Source organism: Apiotrichum porosum, assembly GCF_003942205.1.
Source record: "Apiotrichum porosum strain DSM 27194 chromosome Unknown scaffold_11, whole genome shotgun sequence".
Classification (NCBI taxonomy): domain Eukaryota; kingdom Fungi; phylum Basidiomycota; class Tremellomycetes; order Trichosporonales; family Trichosporonaceae; genus Apiotrichum; species Apiotrichum porosum.
This window is the reverse complement of record NW_021167118.1, coordinates 586,721-601,962: the sequence shown is the minus strand read 5'-3', so window position 1 is coordinate 601,962 and position 15,242 is coordinate 586,721. Positions and strand designations below refer to the sequence as shown.

General features: G+C 56.9%; 5 protein-coding genes across 5 annotated transcripts; 3 read left to right on the top strand and 2 right to left on the bottom strand.

Moving 5' to 3' along the window:
- Positions 1-47: 47 nt before the first annotated feature.
- EHS24_001847 (uncharacterized protein) lies at positions 48-1,197 on the bottom strand (the record flags this gene model as incomplete). The annotated part of the gene is made up of 7 exons (XM_028617608.1): positions 48-142; positions 180-211; positions 257-517; positions 557-701; positions 753-948; positions 985-1,047; positions 1,084-1,197. 7 exons carry the CDS (start codon positions 1,195-1,197, stop codon positions 48-50), a joined length of 906 nt encoding a protein of 301 aa, XP_028474071.1.
- A 1,166-nt stretch (positions 1,198-2,363) lies between these two features.
- On the bottom strand, positions 2,364-3,082 carry EHS24_001846 (uncharacterized protein; the record flags this gene model as incomplete). The annotated part of the gene is made up of 3 exons (XM_028617607.1): positions 2,364-2,465; positions 2,516-2,584; positions 2,654-3,082. 3 exons carry the CDS (start codon positions 3,080-3,082, stop codon positions 2,364-2,366), a joined length of 600 nt encoding a protein of 199 aa, XP_028474070.1.
- Positions 3,083-3,795: 713 nt separating this feature from the next.
- On the top strand, positions 3,796-6,160 carry EHS24_001845 (uncharacterized protein; the record flags this gene model as incomplete). The annotated part of the gene is made up of 13 exons (XM_028617606.1): positions 3,796-4,519; positions 4,568-4,638; positions 4,718-4,782; positions 4,820-4,885; positions 4,927-4,997; positions 5,042-5,149; positions 5,190-5,371; positions 5,443-5,492; positions 5,534-5,567; positions 5,630-5,774; positions 5,900-5,913; positions 5,968-5,999; positions 6,154-6,160. 13 exons carry the CDS (start codon positions 3,796-3,798, stop codon positions 6,158-6,160), a joined length of 1,569 nt encoding a protein of 522 aa, XP_028474069.1.
- A 1,124-nt stretch (positions 6,161-7,284) lies between these two features.
- On the top strand, positions 7,285-8,727 carry EHS24_001844 (uncharacterized protein; the record flags this gene model as incomplete). The annotated part of the gene is made up of 6 exons (XM_028617605.1): positions 7,285-7,426; positions 7,477-7,513; positions 7,569-7,862; positions 7,980-8,133; positions 8,190-8,232; positions 8,675-8,727. 6 exons carry the CDS (start codon positions 7,285-7,287, stop codon positions 8,725-8,727), a joined length of 723 nt encoding a protein of 240 aa, XP_028474068.1.
- A 4,246-nt stretch (positions 8,728-12,973) lies between these two features.
- SAT4 (serine/threonine-protein kinase HAL4/sat4) lies at positions 12,974-15,003 on the top strand (the record flags this gene model as incomplete). The annotated part of the gene is made up of 4 exons (XM_028617604.1): positions 12,974-13,039; positions 13,094-13,313; positions 13,380-14,567; positions 14,627-15,003. The coding sequence occupies 4 exons, from the start codon at positions 12,974-12,976 to the stop codon at positions 15,001-15,003; spliced, it is 1,851 nt and encodes a 616-aa protein (XP_028474067.1).
- Between the last annotated feature and the right edge of the window lie 239 nt (positions 15,004-15,242).

Below are 15,242 nucleotides of genomic sequence, written 5' to 3'. Positions count from 1 at the left end.
AGGCATGAGAGTATCCCATTTTGGTGTACTGGCTAGTCAGCCGCCGCTCAATAACCCCCACTTGCCATCTGGTGTGCGAAAAGCGGGAAAATTCCGGCCATAATGTTGCGCGCAAGGCCTTGAGCTGCTTGCGCCGACGAGCCTGTGGTCAGATTTTGTGGTCAATATGTGGGGCTTACTATATGTTTCGTACGCGTCGGCAAAGTAGTTGCTGGTCGCTCAGTACTGTACAGGGTGGAGTTTACGAGTTACTTACAAGACACCATTGTACATGCAATATGAACCCCAGTAGGAGATGCACAGCATGATGGCAGGCACAATCCAATGAATATTGGGTGTACCGGTCCAGGCAAACACCATGGTGCCCAAGGGAAAGAGAACACCTCCAATCGCAGCCCAGTACAGACGGGCCTCTGGAGGAGCTCGGCCAGTAGGCGACCGCTGAGCGGCACGGCGGTAAAGGTATTCCTGATGGTAGTTTGTACAGGACCCGATCAGTGCCCCGACTCCAATACAGCTGTTTGGGTCAGTTGGTCGCTCAGCATAATATACGTACGCTTGTACAGATCCGGTCTGTCCGTCGGTGAAGCCATACTGTCGGAAAACCAAGATGGTGGCAGTGCCTCCAAGATAAATCACTGCCCACGCAAAGCCGATCCAAATTGAGAGCACAGTGACAATTGGCTCGCCGGTGAGGAATTCTAGTAGTGGGTTAGGGCTTGATCCATACGGAGGTAATGGCCAGCACCCACGTAATGGTCGCAAAGCGGAAACACGAAGCACGGCGAGGAAAGACTTGTGCTCTTGCAAGTCGGCTTTGCACACATGTTTAATACCAGTGGCCTTGGTGAGCTTCTGTGCTCGGCGAGAAAGCAACTTTTCGGCTCGTGTTTCACGGAGGACAAACACGTTGAGGACGACTGAGACAGCAGCCGCAATGCATTGCACCTGTGGGTCAGTTATGCAGTGAAAGGTCATACTCACCGCGTAGCACCACCGGAATCCTGCTTTCTCTCCGACCCAGCCCATCATAAGGCCACCAGAAGCCTGACGTCAGCCACAACACCGATCAGTCAAATTCACCTGGCCGAGGAAGTTGGTCAAGGCAAAGATGTTCATGGGATTCCCGCGATCGTTGGCACGGAACAGGTCTGCGACTGTTCCGCCAACCATTGAGATGCCGACTGAGGAGACCATGCCTTGCTGAAGTTACTATTAGCTTGCAAATATGCTGTTGCTATCGCACTCACAAACCACCTCGCAGCCAAGAACCCCGAAATGTTATGCGAGAGCATTTGAGGAATGAATAATAAAACCACACTCCGTGTAAGTGAGGTTACTGGAGCAGGACGTACATAAAGGAGGTGACTTGATATATCTCATTGCGACCCAGGTTCTCACTTAACGGGGCGAGGACGAGCGGAGTAATAGCTGCCGAAATGTTGTATAATGTCAAGCCGAGAATGAACATCTCGCGACTGCAGTCGAACCACGTAGTCCCCCAGGTGGCCATGATAGCCATTGATGTGGCGTTTAATGCCGTCAGATACGAGATATAACATGTGATGAGGAGAGTGATGTATTTGCGGGGCTTGGACCAGTTGAAGGGGTTCTGCGGCTCAGTGGCTGGTCAATGATCTGGCTTACCTCTGGGTCGTTGTCGTCCCAGTCGATGAGGACACAGTTGGGGCCAAGCGTGATAGAGCCATCCTTTGGTGGATCTTTGCAGGATACAACTGTGCTCCCCTTTTCTTCGTCCATGTGAAACAGCATATAATCGCCGATCCAGTTGGTGCACCAAACGGGCAAGTAGATTGACAGGCTGAACCATCAGTTCATTTGTCACCCTGTGAGAGGGGGGGGGAGAGAGTACACATACCAATAGTCGCAGCCAGACAACAGCAATGTATCACTCCGCACTGTTGGCGGTGGGTAAGGCAGTACAAGAACGAAGATCAGAAACGGATTAGTGGGCAAGAGCACCTCAGTGGTTGCTGGTTGTAGCTCGGCAACAGCAAGTATCTCGCCCGCGCAGCTGGGCCGTGGTCCTATGTGTCCAATGTCCCACGGGTCCTCCTTTATCAAGTCTTAGCACAATGACGCTATGTGCATGTGGTGACGTGTGCATGGATGTACAGTACAACAGCAACGGATAGTGGAATGCCGCTTACCGGATCGTGCAAGGCCCGGATACCAAATTGTGTGCAATAGAAGTAGACTGCAGCACAGTGTGATTAATGGCCGACAACCTGGCCAATATAGTCGTCTCACTTTAACTGTTGTCAATGGTCGTATTGTGGTGGAGACATGGGTCGTATTGTGGTGGAGACATGGGTCGTCTTGTGGTGGAGCCATGGCTCTTGTTACATCTTGGCTTTGAGCGTAAACGGGGCAACCACTGGGGGCTTCCAGTCCTTGCCCCTGTAGAGAATGGTCGATGGAGCCGTGCCGAACTCGACGGGCAGCTGCATTCCCTGGGCGTCAATTAAGGGGCGTTCTTGCACACAAAACTCACCAGCTCGTGACACGCAATCACACGAATCATGGTATAGTGGTGGATGGCGTGTAGAGAGCAAAACCAGAGCTGCAGGGGGTTACCACATCAGCTTTGAATGTCTCTTTGACAGTGCTAGAGGTCTAGAGGGACACTCACCTCCCGGCCAAGCGTCGATTTCAACTCTTGACGCTGAGGCGAGAGCGCGACAACCTCGACCTCGCGCTCCAATTCGGCCTCGAGATCTTCGCAGTCGTGGAGTGCAACGAGACCCTCACGGACCTTGGTCATGGCTTCTCTGCAAGCCTCGACCGAACGTGCGATGCTTTTCCTCGATGGAGGCATAATAGCGTCGTAGTTGATGTGGAGGGCATCATATGGGTCGCTCCGCAGGCTCTGGTTGAAGGCCTCGTACGTCTCGGAAACGTGTCTGAAATGCCTGCCAAGACTTGCTCCGGGAATCAAGGCGCTGTTGTACTTGAGTTGGTCGTCGGACAAGTTGTCCTGGTTGAGAATGTCCAGCCCCGAGTCGATGAGGGCGATGGCGAGGTTTACAAGGTAGTCTGCAGGTTGGGGAGTGTCGGACATTGGCTGCAACACGGTGTCCCTTCTGGAGGCTGTGGGGAGGATGCGAGGCTGATGAAGCAAGAAGGGGTGAGGAAAGGGGGGGGGGGGGGGGGGGCGGTGAAGAGAGATGGGGAACAGACGAGAAGGAAGAATACATTAGATGACCCAATGTGACGTGCGCCGGTTATGCGTGGCCCTGTCAGTCGCGTCCACGATCCCAATACATGACGAAAGCCCCCCGTATCGAGCCGCAGTAGAGCGGTGGTGGACGGAAGCAAACCCCCAACCCCGCGGACCTGCGGGCGACTGCGAAATGCGGAATCGACAGGCGCGCGTGCGTTGCGCCGGCACAGATCGCACAGATCCACAGACCCGTTGGCCGTTGGGTCCGTTTGTATTTGTGCCCCAGACCAGGATAAAGGCCTAAAGGATGCCCTGCTACCACAGGGGGGCCCGCCCAGTCTCTTTGATGGCGGTGCTGCACAGTCTTTCCAATGGACAGACGCCCCTCACAGCTTCTTCTTCCACAGCTCGCTTCTGCACCACCTGGACTGTTTTCCTTTAACACGCACACCCACACATCCATACGCACGTAGTATACTGCACACTCACCCTCACTCTTACACTCTTACTCTCACACCTCCTTCCTCACACATACACATACCCCCCCCCCCCCCACCCTATACAACGTACCGACCCAGCAGCGCCCACCCTATCGGCGCGTCCCATCAAGCATGAACTTTCCAGTCCCAAACGCCCAGCCGCCGCCATATGATACGCAGCGACAGCAACAACAACATCAACCACCCTACGATGATTCCTTCTCATCAGCCATTGCTGAGAAACTCGGTTCGCCAGTCAAGCAACAGAGCCTTGACGACGCTGCTAGCCACTCTATGCCCTTGAGCGAGTCGTCGTCATCAGCGCATTACATGGCGGACGATGGTGCTCTGAAGGGTCAAGGTTACGATCTCCACGGGGGTGACATCAGTCACAATAACAATCAAGACCTATACGGCGCATCAAACCCGGCCATTCAGCAAGACAACGGCTATGCGCCCTTGCAGCAACATGACCGGGCACTATACGAGGACCCGTTCAACCCCGCGTGGCATGCAGGCCAGGGTGATGCTTCGCGACAACCGTGGGATTCCCGCCAGTCGCTGGACGCACCACCACATGATGCCGAACAACAGGGGAACAACATGGAGATGCGCTCCATGGGCAAGGACGGGTGGGACCAGTCGATTGGCGGCATGAAGGACCGGTCCCAGCCATTTGTCAACAACGTCCCCCAGCGGTCCATGGCGGAACAGGTCTTGTTCGCCACCGGCTTCGACCGTCTCCTCCGCCTGTGCTGCATCAGGAAGAGCATGCCTCTCGACGAGGCTATTGCTCGGAAGAAGCGCGACATTGGTGGCCAAGATTATGCACCTGCCGTCTGGATTCTCACCGCCAGTAAGTGGCGTCGTGTCCACACCCCACAGTCGCACTGACATTTCCAAGTCATGACCGGTTTACTGATATACGAACTGGTTGTCTGCGCCAAAGACACTGGCAAGCCTATCGCTACCTCGGTGAGTCACAGTTGGGTCCATGATGCAGGCCGACGTAGGATGGACAAGACAACGTGGCGTCCGTCACTGACAGTGACAGCCTTTCAACTACATGATAGGCCCGTCGTACCAAGTACTGATCAACGTTGGAGCACGCTATGTGCCGTAAGTACGCTTCCGAGAGTCCAAAATTGACTTTCAGGTGTATGAAATATGTTGAGGAGATTCCTCCGACCTTTTTATTGGGATGTCTGAACACCACCTCAAGGTATGTGCGTGCTGAGGAACAGTTACTTACGCGCACTTCAGCACCCCTACCTCGGCTTGCACAATTGAAGAGATCTGTGGCCATGGTGGCTTTGGGGACGGCAATCCGAACCGTGAGCGACCTCACCCACCCTGTTGAGGCTCGCTGACGACCCAGAATCGTGGCGTCTGCTGTCGCCGATCTTCCTGCATGTTGGTGTCATCCATTTGTTGCTCAACATGTTCGCCCAGGTCACCATGGGCTCGATTGTCGAGCGCACAATCGGTAGGTGGACAGTTCGAATGCCAGTGACTCATGTGTCCAGGCTCACTGCCCTTCCTCCTCATCTACATTGTTGGCGGAATCTATGGCAATGTTCTCGGCGGCAGCTTTGCGCTCGTGGGCATTCCTTCAGCTGGTGCATCCGGCGCCATCTTTTCAGCCGAGGGAGTTTTGATTGTCGACTTGGTGATGCACTGGAAGCATATCGACAGGCCTGGCCGTAAGGTGAGTCGAGCCAGATCGGTCGGCAATAACGGCCGAGAATGTGATGGAGTTTTATTAACTTTGACGCTCAGGCTGTCATGTTCCTCATCGAGTTTGTCGTCATCGTCGCCATGGGTTACATGTTAGTTGTCACTACCCCGCACTCGTCCCCTGACACCCCAGCCCGAACGCTGTAGACGGTCTTGCGCACTTGGGGGTAAGTCTGTGCCCTTTGCCCAGAGGGGAGACGGCGCGGTGAGCGCTTACGAGTGTCTACAGGGATTGGCAATGGGCATTCTGCTGGGTATCTTGGTCATTCCGTCCATCAGCGCAACGAAGGGCCACCGCAACGCCGTGTGGGGCTGCCGGATCGCGGCCATCCCCGTCATTGTCTTGGCCCTCATCTTGACGACGAAGAACTTTTGTGAGTGGACGGCGTGTGGTATGGCGTGGGGAGATGGTGGGGTTGAGCGTGGGGGTGACGGGGGGAACGCACGAGCAGATGCGGCAGATGTGAAAGATTAAGAGGGCTAACCAAGGCTCGGACAGACAAAGCCGACCCGGTGAGTGCTATGAATGCGGGGTGATCGACCGAAAGAGGGTGCTAACGTGTGGAGAACGCTGCTTGCGAGTGGTGCAAGTACCTGAGGTGAGTTGTCTCTTGCTGTGGGGTAAAGGCTTACCGAACAGCTGCTGGCCAACATCGTCGAATGAGCATTGTACTGGTACCGTAAGTGGCCGATCCGAGGTGGCGGGAGTGGCGCCGTCGGAGCGTAAAGCCGACTTATTGTTTACCTCCACAGGGCTTAACAACGACATCAAGCTGAGATACCGTGGCGTCTGGGGCAGAGGAGCCAAGACGAGAACAGGGATCTCTGTGCCAAGACCAAAGACCGGCCCAGGAAGAGGGATGTCTGGAGGGGCGGACCGAAGTAGATGCGCATAGATTGGCCGTATCACACTGTGGGAACAAAAAAAAAGGCGCTTGCTCCTGAGCACTTGAGGCGCACGGCGTGAGGCCGTGGGGAGACAGAGCGGTGTATGTGCCGTATGTGAGACAGACGACGATGCGATTTCCAAAGGATACCACAGGCCACAGGCCCCCAGCAGGTCACAGGGGGGCGTTAGAGCAGCCGCCCACACGGGTACAAACGGAGTTTATACGCCATTGTTTGGCCGGCACGCTGGCGTATGCTGGGTGTGTGGGTGGGACATGGTCAGCAATTGAGCAACAGCCGGCAAGGTCGGCAAGCCTGCGTAGCCGGCTGTTCTGGTCAGATGAGCGCTTGGCATTCTGTTCAGGTGACCCAAAAGTGGGGGCATTTTCAGAACGATGAGTCGCTCGGCAGCAACCAACAGTGGCTCGGCCATTTGGCGTGCGTGCGTGACCGCGCTGACCGCCCCCGTGGGCCGTGGAGTGCCCAGCGTCGCGTCTCCCGATTGACAAAAAATAGGTCGGAGCAAATTAGCAACAAGACGAGACGAGAGGGAGAGAGCAGCAGCTCTCAGCAGCTCAGCAGGCATTCGTGTTCTCTATTGTGACCCCGTGCTGCAGTGCTGGGCCCACGCCTGCTGCCCCGGGCATCCGGGGACGAACAACGCACGCGTGCGCGCGCGCGCGCACACATTCAGTAGCCATCTGTGTGTGGGCCGTGTGTGGGCCGTGTGTGTCACGGGCAGGTACGGGCAGCGAACGGCGACGACCGCTCGCGCCGCTTCCCCCCCCCCACCTCCCTTCCCCCCAGGTTCCCCGCCGCGCCCCGCCCCCAGAGCGCCAGAGCCCCTTGTTGGCCCGGCGGGTACGTTTCCTAGTATTTAAGACCGTCCTGTCTCGTCGACCAAACACTCCACATTCGCTCCTCGCTCTCCTCTTTTTTTCTCTCATCCTCTTTTCCTTCCTTCTTCACCACACACCCCCCGTAGCACCACACACAATGTCTTCCGAGGTCCCTGCCGAGGTCAAGCACGACAACAACGTCGAGAACGGCTACAACCAGGGTGGCGCCATCTCGCGCTTCATCACCCCCGGCGGTAACCCCATGGACACTAGCCAGCCCGCCTTCCCCGTCTACCACCGTGAGCTCTCTCCCACCCTCCACAAGACACAAGTGCTAACACCAACCTAGGCAAGTTTGCCAACCCCGCCCCTCTTGGTCTTCTCGCGTGAGTACAGTGCTCGCCAGCGGCGCGATCCTTGTTTCTGAACTCTGTCGCACAGTTTCGGCGGCACCACCTTCGTTCTCTCGTTCTACAACCTCCAGGTCCGTGACATTACCCACCCCAACGTCGTTCTTGGTCTCGCCCTCGGCTACGGTGGTCTCGCTCAGATCATCGCCGGTATCGAGGAGTGGGCCTGCGGTAACACCTTTGGTGCCACTGCCTTCACCTCGTACGGTTCCTTCTGGCTTTCGTTCGGCTGCATCTACATCCCCCAGTTTGAGATCGTCGCCGCATACGGCACCGACGCCGACCAGCTCAACAGCGCTCTCGCCATTTACCTGACCATGTGGGCGTGAGTACAACACATCCACCGCCTCGTCCCCAAATTCCCAGGCTCCGAAGCCACCGTGCTGCACGCCTCGTGGAGCGCGTGGGGGACAATTGCGCACAGACGCTGACCGTTGCCCAGCATTGTCACCTTCATCTTCCTCATTGGCACCCTCCGCTCGTCGATTGCTCTCTTCCTCGTCTTCTTCTTCCTCGAGATCACCTTCTGGGTCCTTGCTGCCGGCCACTTCACTGGTCACGTCACGGTTACCAAGGCCGGTGGTGGCTTGGGTGTTGTGAGTAGACCACAGCCGTGGCCCCTGTGTGTGCGGACACTGATATATTTTTCCAGGTCACCGCCCTTGTTGCCATGTACACCGCTCTCGCCGGTCTTCGTGAGTGTCTCGCTTCCCTGCCCCCCATCCCCATCCCCATCCCCATCCCCCACACACCCTGTGCATCGGCCAGTCCCTCATTGGCGGCTCTTGCGTGTTCGCCCCACACAAAGCAGAAAAACCTGGAGAGGTGGTTCTCGCACCGGCGCGCGCGCACCTGGGTGGAGCCAAACACACCTCAAATGCTCTCCCGTGTTGCGAGTCAGGGCCCGCTGGAGCAACCGGCACGTGAACACGCGCGTGGCGGGCCTGGCGGGCGCCGGTGCGCTTGGCGCGGCATGCGGCGACGCCCCCTATATCCGCCGTACCCTGCCGCCACCAAAAGTGCTTCCGCGATTGTCGTTGGTGGCACCAACCCCCTTCGACCAATCTTCATCACTCCATCTGCCTCATCCTCCTCCTCTTCATCCTCTGCCTTTGGCATCCTGCTAACGCGCCCCAGTGACCCGTGAATCGTCCTACTTCATTATCCCTGTGGGCGATCTCTCCAAGTAATCGCAGCTCGTTCTCGAGGTGCTTTTTTCTCTTCGACAGCAGCGTTTTTGTTCGACGGCGTTTATGGCGAGACTTTAATTGAGTTTTTTTTTGTGTTTCCTCTGCGCAGGAAATATGCAGTATGGATTTGTGTAGTACATTCAGGACAGAGCCTGGAGATGCAAGAGGGGAGACTAGACTGTCTCTGCATCGCAAAACATTGCGACCCACTAACAGCAGGCCGTCATGTCGGTGTCATCAGGACGGCCTGGCTCCGCTACCACAATCTGTTCAACCTATGATGTTCACAGCCTCCCCACCGCCTGACCACTGGCCCTCACTGAGGTTTCGCATCTCCGTATACGCTGCCCGCCTGCTCGTCCTGTGCTCGCCAACCAATGGTTCGGAACTCACAGTCTGCTTTCGCCCGGCAGGTTGGACATGCACGCGATGAAGTACACATGTTTACATTCACTCTGTGCTGCTGTGTACAGTACATACCAAAACAAACGCACTCCAAGCAGTGTCACAACGAACAGAATCCAGATCGCGCAGAAGCTGCAATTACATTTTCGTATTGGGCGCGCTGACAGCAGGCGGCAAATGGCAATGCGCGTTTGAGGACATGTGCCTCGATCAAACGGACAACTCTTGAGACCACTGTACGAGCCACGGGGCCTTGGCTGTGGCGCGGCCAGCGTGGAGCACAGGTGTTGGCGGCGAACCGGGGCATGGGGAGGCCGCCATGTGCGTCTCTGCGGTGCTCCCGCACATAGTAACCTGCGCGTGCACTCTGCGGCATCCGTGCTGGCAAACGGATATCAATATGGGACGCGAGGTGGGCCTCGTGCAGCCCGACATCAACGTAGGGGCTGCCGCAGACCATACAAAGGAAAACAAAGTGGGCCGTCGCCTGTCGGCGCCACAGTAAGCCCGCGGCGGCTTCGAGTTTGTCGGTTGCATCGGAGGGGGTGGGTATCCATGAAAGCGGATCAAGCGAGCGGGCGAGGGACTCGGTAGATGCGAAGGAAGCACACAATAGTGAGAAGTTCTACTGTGCCTGCTGTTGACGTTTCGAATAGTCGTTTATGAACGCATCACCGCAACGTCAGGCACCGGACGAGGCAGTGTGCAGTGTATGCGGTCTGACAGGTGGCAGCGACGGGTGTTGTAGCGGAGATAGCACAGCCGTCTTGTTCTCGTTGGTGGGGGATGGAACCACCCCCCATGCCATCATGCGTCTTGTTCTCGTTGGTGGGGGATGGACATGCCATCATGCGCCTAACTGTCCACCAATCCACTGATGGACGGTAGTCCGGACAGGAAGTGGTAAACGAGTCGCTCCGCAAGGGTTGCAGCAACGGAGAACCGCGCTGAATGGGGTTTCTGCATTTTACACACTAATATGAAACCGCGCGCCCAGTCGCCAGCACTTTGTCCATCTTTCTGGAGCCTCACACTGCGAACAAGTCGCTTTTCGACCAGCAACACGTCACCAACTCTGTTGTCCTAACCAGCCAGCTACTCCCCATGTAGGGCAACGTTCGGCACAGGCTTATATGCCTGAATATTGGTCGTGAGGTTGGTCCTTGAGATCGCGCACGAGGCATGACAACACTTGCCCCTACAACACCAACACCGTCACAACTGGCTCGGTCCATAAAGGCTACATTCCGTCGACGATCACTTGCGTTTTCTTTTGACGCTGGCCAATCGTACAAGGACTCCTGACTCCCGATGGCGCTCAACACACCGTTCAGTCCTCATCGCTCTGGCGGGGCGCCAATGACCCCGCCTCCGTGTTCTGTCGAGGCAAGAGTAAGAGTGGCCAGTGGGCCGGGTGGTGGAATCTCTACACAAGGCCACAGCCCAAGTGCCTCTAGCCACAAACGCGGCGTACAACCTCCTGTTGCACCACTCACCACTGTGTGCTGCCTGTAGGGCAGAAGGTGGAGTACCAGACACGCCCAAGAGTGACGACATTGATGCGACCTTTGTGAGACCGTCCCGTGTAGACTCGGACGTCTGTCTCATCGCCATGTATGACTTACATGGCGAGCTTGGGCGTTTGTGCGTGTGGTACAGATATAGACGGTCCAAGCTCCCAGATCGGCTTGGCAGAAGGCGATCCTGTGGCCTGTGGAATCCTGGAATCTTGGGATATGGGCATGTGTTCCCTTGCTGTGCGGTGAGTCCAGTCTACTGTACCAGTTTACAGCTAGTGTCCCGATCACCTCCCATCCCCCTGGGGTCAACGCGCGCCGGGTGCCAACCGACGTGGCATGCAGGATGCACAAATGCATGCCTGTGTTTGTTGCCCTGTCTCCTCCCCTGCTACCTGCGTGTAGCTGCTTTGTTGAGACTGCCTGTTTGGCCGTGCCAGACGGAGCGAGCAAACGCACCGATCACGCCCCGCTTCCCCTTTTGGTCCGGCTAAATTTCAAACACGCAGGACCTGCGGTGTTCCTATGGCCTATGGCCGTCCAGTTGCCAGTGGCCAGTGGCCAGTGGGCCAGTGGGCCGGTGGCTGTGGCCTGTGATCCTGTGATCCTGTGATCCTGTGATCCTGTGAGTTGGCCGGCTTGTGCAACTCATGCGGTTGCAGAGCAAGCTTGAACGTTTAAACGCAGATTACATAATACATACTACTTTACAATGCAATGAGGGATTTTGCGCATTCGTTGGCGCGATGGCGGGTAAATATGTGCCGCGGCCACAGGCCGCTCGTCATGCCTGTCAGTTGCTGTGTTCGCGGTGGCACCATTTGGGTCCGTCGTCGTGTACGCCTAGCACACACTACGATACGCCAGTACAGGACGTCGTTTGGGGAAGTGTGTTGAAGCCAAGCAAAGGAAAAACAAAGCAACATAATTTGACAGCAAACGTTGCAATCACGCCTGCACGTCATGTGCACAGCACCACCACGGCTGTCTGCCATGACCTGGATGGTTTTGATTTATGGGTTGCGGCACGTGTGCATCAAACATTGCAGTATATTGCTGTGGCGCCAGGAAGCTGCACAGCTGATGACGCTCTGTGATCTGTGATGGTCAGCCAGGTTTTAGCTAATGGTCTAAGTGGCCTAGTAAGTAACTAGGGGTAGCTAGTGGTTGAGTCCGGATCGGTCCTGGCCTGTGTACCCGTGTTAGTACTGTGTACTGTGCTGTTACGGTGTGTCTCCATGATGAGATGGGCCCACACCGTAGGCCAAATTGTCCCACATGAGTTGTCCTCTTGGGCCACACCACGAGGGATCCTCCTCTTCCTCTTCGTCCCGTCCCCTTTCTTGATCAATGGCCTCTCCGCATCTCTGGCTTCTCGCCTCATCACCGGCGGCGCTCTTTGGGCGTTTCTCACCGTTTTTTTCTTTCTTTTTTTTTTGGCCTCGCACCCGCCGGTGTGCTGGTGTGCCCTTTTGGCCCTTTTGGCCCCTTTCGCCTCCGTGCGTGTGCCGTAGTACGGTGGTACGGTGGTGTGCCGGCAAACAAGTGGCGCACAGCTACCGTCTGTTTGTTAACTGTACCCCTCACTTTACCTGCCAGCAGAGCCCCCCCCCCCCGCGGCCCCCGGCGCCTCAACACTGCACCCGTTCTTCCCGGTCTCCCACCTCTTCCAGTCCCCACTTCACCCCAGCTCGCCGCTCACTCGTCTCAATATCCCTCCCCCATCCCCCCATCGAACAGAACCAGCGTCAAGAAACCCATCATCGCCACTCGCGTACTGTACCCCCGGCCGCCCCCTCGCCGCTCCCCGGTGGCACCACCTAGATTGCTTAGCACGCACCAGCGCCCGTAGCATCAGGCCTCCCAAAGGTGCCAGGCGACATACATCGCTGTATCAGTCAGCAAGGCCAGCCGTCTCTTATTGAGCCGCCTCGTACTCGACACTTGCGCTTTCTTGCACGTTCGTCGGCGTTCCCTCCCGCGTACATAAGAGCGCATCACAGTGTCTCTCTATCAGTCACTGTGAGTGGCAAAACGGCTTGCCCATTGCATGGCACAGTGAGCGGAACGTAAGCTGACACTCGCCCCGTGCTCCCCGCTCCTCACCAATTACCGACGCCTGCTTACCTGACACATCTTTCGCCACACCGACTGTTCTCATCAATCGCAGTCGCCGATTAGATTATGGCCTTGTGAGGCCTTAGATTTTCCTTCACATATTAGACGCTTCGTCTCTCTCTACCCCAATACCAGTTGTGACGTTCCCTCACTGTCCACCTTTGTCATCGTCGTCACCTCTGTCACCCACCAAACCCTCTCCTACCATGTCGGCCTTGGAAACTCTCCCAGATACTGCTGACGAGGAGGCCTTGGCGGCGGATAGGCCCAAGGTAAGCCATACTTGTCTGCAAGATACGTCGGTCATGCTGACACATTCGTTGCAGTTGAATGCAACTGCGCCAATCTCGAACGGTACAGCCATCCGTGGGGCCGCCACAACTGCCAAGGTGGACGACAGCCACGGTGTCCTTTCCCTCAACGAACTGGCTGCTCCTCTGAACGAAGTGCACCTGGCGACTCATGATTCCAACTCGGTTGGACCCCGCACTGGCTCAGCTGGTACTCCGGAGCCACTCCCAGATTCGGCGTATCCCATGGCAAAGTGTGAGTGCTTTTGCTGACTTGCTTCTCATGTGTCATCTTCCGTACTTGCAGCCGCTGACATTTCAGTCCGCCCTCTTCCTTCCAGTGCACAGACACCTGGTGCGGCGACCCTCACCCCCCCTTCCATGAACATTCCTCCCCCATCATCGGCGCCCATGTCGCGCAATGTGTCAGCCAACAGCACCAACGTGACTGACCTTGGCACCCGTGCCAATCGCTCCCAGTCGACGAGCAGCAAGGCTGGAGAGAAGAAAGGTTTCCTCGCCAAGATGTTCCACCACGAGTCCAAAGTGGACAGGATGACACCCACTTCCAAGGCCAATGGCGACTCCCCTCCCCTCACCCCTGTTGGCACCGAGTCGGACCACTCTCGCCCTCCTTCTCGCGCTCCGAGCGTGAAGCGCAACAACCACGAAGATCCTCCAGTTGAGCGTCGCCCTTCTCTCCTTGGACAGCGTCGCATGTCTGAAAGGTCAATCTCCCACGGTTCCACTGGTCCCAACGTCGTGGTCGCTCCGGCAACACCTGTGTCTGAAACCGGCGGGTCCAAGTTCACCCTCAAGGACCTCATCGGTGGGGGCAAAGACAACAAACTCTCGCGCCGCCCATCCGGTTCTGCACGCGGGTCAGACCGTGGCTCGACCAAGGGAAGCGACCGCGACTTTGGCGACAACACGAGCACGGCCTCGCTGCTGAAAAAGTACGGTGTCTGCGACCGTGCGGCTATCGGCAAGGGCGCGACGGCTGTTGTGCGCCTTGCCCACAAGTGGGACCGCCGTGAAGAGAAGCTGTATGCTGTCAAGGAGTTCCGCAAGCGTCGCAAGAACGAGACGGAGAAGGACTACGTCAAGAAGCTCACGTCCGAGTTCTGCATCTCGTCGACGCTACACCACATCAACGTCGTCGAGACCGTGGACCTTGTCCAGGACGAGCAGCAGCATTGGTGCGAGGTCATGGAGTACTGTCCCGGCGGAGACCTCTATGCCGCCATCAAAAAGGGCGGCATGTCGTCGGGTGAGGTTGAGTGCTCGTTCAAGCAGATCCTCCAGGGTATCCAATACCTGCACTCTATGGGCGTTGCTCACCGTGACATCAAACCCGAGAACCTTCTTCTTGACGGCCGTGGCCATGTCAAGATTACCGACTTTGGTGTCTCGGACGTTTTCCGCATGTGTTGGGAGAAGAAGACGCATCTCAGCAAGGGCCTCTGTGGCTCTGAGCCCTACATTGCGCCAGAGTTGTTCGAGCACAAAGGTGAGTGTTTTCATCATCGTGGGCTGCTGTGAATGTTGCACGCTGACATGTATAATTAGAATACGATGCCCGTCTCGTTGACGTATGGGCTGCTGCCATCGTCTTCTATTGTATGCAGTTCCAGGAGCTGCCGTGGCGTGTCGCCAAGCCTGGTGACCCCACCTTTGCGACCTATGTCTCGCAGTACTACCCGTCTGGTGCCCGTCCGGAGGGTGCCCCTGCTTGCCCGGCCCCGCTCAACAACCTCATCCCTCGCGAGTGCCGTCATGTCATCAAGCACATGCTCGACCCCGACCCGAAGACCCGCTGGACTGTTGACGAGGCACTCAAGGACAAATGGGTGCAGTCCGTCGAGGTCTGCGTCGAGGGCCGCGAAAACGGTCATTCCCACACGACTGTGGGCTTGGAGGTCAAGGAGATGCTTCGTGGACCATAAGTTTTACTCCTCCTGACCCGTTACCACCACATCCACCCATCGTCCACCCATCCACCCATCCACCCCCCCCCCCCCCCCCCCCCCCCCCCCACTACCTCCTCCTTTCGTACCCCTTATCCCCCGTTCCCCGCCACCGCGTGCCTCGCCCACTCGATTATTCCACCCACACTCGATTATTCCACCCCAGCTTGGGCAGCGCTTCGGCCAGCTGGGGCAACGACTCGGATAGGATGACAAGT